Here is a 4,592-nt window from a genome sequence, read left to right as displayed (position 1 = left end):
AATTTTATAAGATAGGCCTACTCTTTTATACGGTTTCATATTTGTATCTCTACTTCATATCAGCACCATCAGATATTTAACAGTGCTATATTTTATTTGAAGATGTATATAACTGTATCAATAAAAAATGAGCATTTAAATGAATCTGATGTGTGTTGAAATTTGTCTATTATTCTATTCTTATGGTTAAACAAACCTAGTTTTACCATGGGGCAAACATTAGACATGGTAACTTGGTAATAGGCCAACAATGTCTTCTTCTTCTTCTTCTCATTTTTTATTTTTTTTGTTATTACCACGATCATAATATCATGTTTTTTATGTATACTTTGAAGATCCATATGTAGTGTGTGAATATGGTAATCATACAGTTCTGATATATATTGAGGTATTACCATCTGATTTACCACAGTATTATCACAGCTTTGATAATTTATTAATGTATCATAATATGGTTGATTTTGATGTAAAAAAAATACACTTTCACTTTGTCAGGTTGAGATGGGAGAAAACAACGGCATGAATAATTATGAAAAAATGAAAAGAAAATTGTTAAACAAGCATTATATTTGTAATAATTTTTGCAATTATAGCTAGAAATGATAGATTTTAACAATGAAAAACAAATGATGAAAAAATAGCAAAACATGTTTAGATTTTTAATTATATAAATCATTTTCACAATATTTCATATTAGGGCTGTAAATTCATTTATTGTAATTGACAGGTGTGATGATCAGTGGAGTTGAGTTTTTACCTCCAGCATTATTGAATGGGTTAAAATATGGATAGAGTTTCCCAGTGAAAGACTGATCAGTGAAAGAGTAGAGATGAGAGCTGGACTCCACATCATAAAAGGAGACCAGACCCTCCTCATAATCCACAAACACACCGACCCGCTGCGGCTTCACTCTCACACACAGAGAGACATCAGGATCAGCACAGGCTTCATATTCATTCTCATTCCTCAGAGCCACAGTCCAGTATCCATTACTGGGACTCAGTGTGATCGATCCCTTCCTGTTAATGGATTCTCTGGCCACTCCTAAATCCCATCCAGTCTTTCCCTTCACCTGCACCTCAAAATAAAATCTCCCTGAGGAGAATCCCTCCTTTCCCAGGACACAGTAAAACTGATCAAATCTCTCTGGTTTGTCTGGGAGTTTCTGTATAATGTCTCCATGTCTCACTTGTTTTCCATCATCAGACAGGATGAGTTCAGGATGAGCTGTATCAGGATCCAGAGTCACATCCACTGAGAAAACAGAGAATATAAATCACAAATTCACAATACAGATATTCAGTGATGATGTTTGTAATATGTAATCAGTGTTTAATCATACTGTCGGTCAGTGATGAAGCTGTGAGTATCTGAATGTAATCTAGTGTAGTGCAGACAGCACACTGTACCTGCATACTGCTGTCTCCTCTTCAGTTCTGTAGAGACACATGACAATAAAACACCATCAGATCTTTGACATGTTTATGTGTGGAATTATAGACAAGATTTAAGGTTATATTTAAAGAATTGTGTACAACATCATGTTTTATCTGATCAATGTTTCTCTGCTGATATTTAGAGAATCCCTGAACTCCTATTGTGTTTGAGCTCGAAATATTCCTCCTTTTTAGAACATCTTTGGGAATGTTTTGTGAACATTTTATGAAATTTTTATTTTAGATATTGTTATGGCTAATGTTATTCATCTCAGTTTTGGAGTGTATTAGTGTTGTGGTTATTCAGCAAAGACAACACTATAAAAAAATAACCTTAGAGAAAGTGAAAATGAAAGCCCAGCACTGCGAAGCTGTTTGAACTACAGGTCAACTACTGTACCAGTTTGCGTGAGTTTCTCCTGTAGAGAGTCCTGCAGTTTAGTCAGAGCTCTCCTCAGAGTCTCCAGACTCTCATCAGTCTTCACACTGATCTCAGACCAGTTCCTGGTGTTTCTAGAGCTGCACAGGGATGAGTAAATCTACAGCAGGAGAGAGGAGAAATCCTTCAGCATGGGGAGTGTTATGGTGTCATATACTGCATTATCATTGATCAGAGAGATGTTGACTGACCTGTAGGAGGTGGAGGTGATCTTCAGTGTGTGAGAGCTGCTCCAGCTCAGTGTTTCTCATCTTTAGCTCAGTGATCTCCTGCTCCAGCTCTTCAATGAGCTCTTCCTCCTGTTTCTCTGCTGCTTTCTGCTGCTCCTCCATCATCTCCAGCAGTTCAGTCTGACATCTCTCAATGGAGCGGATGAGATCAGTGAAGAGCTCCACACGGGCTGCTTTCTCCTTCTCTGTGTTTCTCTGCTCAACCAGGACAATCAACACATTATTAGTGGCGTTTGTTAAGAGAAGAATCAGTGTTATTATTTCTCATACTTCAGTGTTTTTAGCCGGTTTTCAAAATCCCTCATTCTGCCCCGTTTGCTCTGAATGATTCCTCAAATCATGTGTGTTGTTGAGGAGAGATGTGTTATTACTTTACTAAGTGATCAGGGAATCACAGACGTGTCGATATTCAGACCAGCAGTGTGACTGTGAGTGTGAAATTGCTTTTATACAACAATTCAATAAACAATGATAGATATTAAAATTAATTTAATTTAATTATTTTAAACTCACTTTTCTGACTTCTGCTGAGTGTTTGACGTCTTGAATCTTCTTGATTCTGTCCTGGATCATCTGCTGTGTGTCTTTCTGTGTCTTCATCAGTTGAGTCTATAGACAGAGAACAACACACAATATGTTTTCATAACTGATTCATTTATATTAAAGAACATGTGATTCCTCATGATAAGAGCCATTTAAAATCAGTTTGTCAGTAACTTCTACCTTCTTCTCTTCACTCTCCTCTTCTACAGAAACAGTGTTGTGGTTCTTGTGGTCTGTTACACCACACATCAGGCACACAATAGTCTGATCATCTCTACAGAACAGCTCCAGAGGTCTCTCATGTTTCTGACATATATAGTCCTCCAGATTACTCACAGGATTGATCAGTTTGTGTTTCTTTAAACCTGCCACTCTCAAATGACGCTCCAGGTGAGTTTCACAGTAAGAGCTCTGACACACCAGACACGACTTCAGGGCTTTCAGCTTTCTTTCCTCACAGACGTCACACAGACCTTCAGGGTTTTTCAGAACTTCAGCTTTTTTCTCAGGACTTTTCTTTTTATAGTGAACTACGAGCTCTCGGAGTGTGGTGTTAATCTTGAGATCAGGTCTGTGCTTGAATGTTTCTTTACAATATGGACAGTTGCAGGTCTGGCTGTTGTCCCAGCTCTTATTCAGACAGGTCTTGCAGAAGTTGTGTCCACATGGAGTGCTGACTGGATCAGTGAACACGTCCAGACATATAGACCACTGAAGCTCCTCAGTCAGTGGACCGCTGGAGGAAGACATCACTGGAGAGAGAAATGATGAAGATAAATCACCTACACTTCTAGTCTAAAGTTTGGACACACTTGATACACACACTCAATTTAAGTTTCTTATAATATTAAAATATATTGTGGCGAGCAGGACGAGGCCGGTGGCGTGATTGATAATGAGCGACACCTGTGCGACGCACCGGTCTCGTATATTTACAACAATAAAGATCTCCATAAATTATATTACATGGCCAAAAGTAATTTTCATCTTAATAATGTTTAATGTAAATGTGATATTCATCTGCAGTTTAGAAGTTTTGTGTTCAGTCTGTCTGCGGGTCATTTACTTCCTGTTTCTTTAGTCGTTATGTTTTGTGACAAAATGACAGAAACGCCAATCTTTGTATCAAAAACAATCAAATTACATATTTAAATACAAGTCTGATACCATTTCAGTGCAGTAAACAACTAAAATAGTTAAGTATTTGACATGCTTAAACCTGGTTCTGTTCAACTTATTCCAGTTCGACATAAACCTACTAAACCAGTTCACTTCCATTAGAAACCTGTTCAGCACAATCTCTCTTATATTTCTATCTCTTACCTGTGAGGATCAGATGTGTCCACAAGACTCTTTGAACGGATCAATAAATATTCTGTAGTTTAAAGAGGTTGATCGTTTCAGGCGTCCATATTGTTGTTGATCAAGTTAGTTTCACTTTCTCTGAATCTCTCTGAACTACAGTGATGTCATATGGGGCGCGGTTTGTAAAGCGGCTCACGCTGAAAATAACAGCAACATTTTGTCACATTTAGCTTCAAACAGTGTTTAAAAAACTGGTGTGAATTTTTGACGGTCACTTTTTAGCACATTTACTACAATATTTGTCAACTTAGAGATATTTTAAATAGTTAAATCTAAATATTAAATGTTACACCTAAATGTTAAATCTAAATGCTAAATCTAAATCTAAATGTTAAATCTAATCTAAATGTTAAATCTAAATGTTAAATCTAAATCTAAATGTTAAATCTAAATCTAAATCTAACTGTTAAATCTAAATGTTAAATCTAAATCTAAACGTTGAATCTAAATGTTAAATCTAAATCTAAATCTAAACGTTGAATCTGAATGTTAAATCTAAATCTAAATCTAAATGTTAATTCTAAATGTTTCGGGTGAAACTAAATATTTAACTAATATGCAAATTCAAAATGACGGCA

The 4,592-nt window shown here is 36.3% G+C and overlaps 1 protein-coding gene across 1 annotated transcript; it reads right to left on the bottom strand.

The window, feature by feature from the left end:
* Positions 1–417: 417 nt before the first annotated feature.
* Positions 418–4,094, bottom strand: LOC311299498 (E3 ubiquitin-protein ligase TRIM39-like). Its single transcript, XM_084423087.1, has 7 exons — positions 3,973–4,094; positions 2,830–3,401; positions 2,620–2,715; positions 2,068–2,301; positions 1,838–1,976; positions 1,411–1,437; positions 418–1,255 (listed from the first exon to the last, which is right to left on the bottom strand). The coding sequence occupies exons 2-7, from the start codon at positions 3,397–3,399 to the stop codon at positions 708–710; spliced, it is 1,614 nt and encodes a 537-aa protein (XP_084279213.1). The 5' UTR covers positions 3,400–3,401; positions 3,973–4,094; the 3' UTR covers positions 418–707.
* Between the last annotated feature and the right edge of the window lie 498 nt (positions 4,095–4,592).

This window comes from Rutilus rutilus, assembly GCF_951802725.1.
Source record: "Rutilus rutilus genome assembly, chromosome: 11".
NCBI classification, from domain to species: Eukaryota; Metazoa; Chordata; class Actinopteri; order Cypriniformes; family Leuciscidae; genus Rutilus; species Rutilus rutilus.
This window is presented reverse-complemented; position numbering and strand designations above follow the sequence as displayed.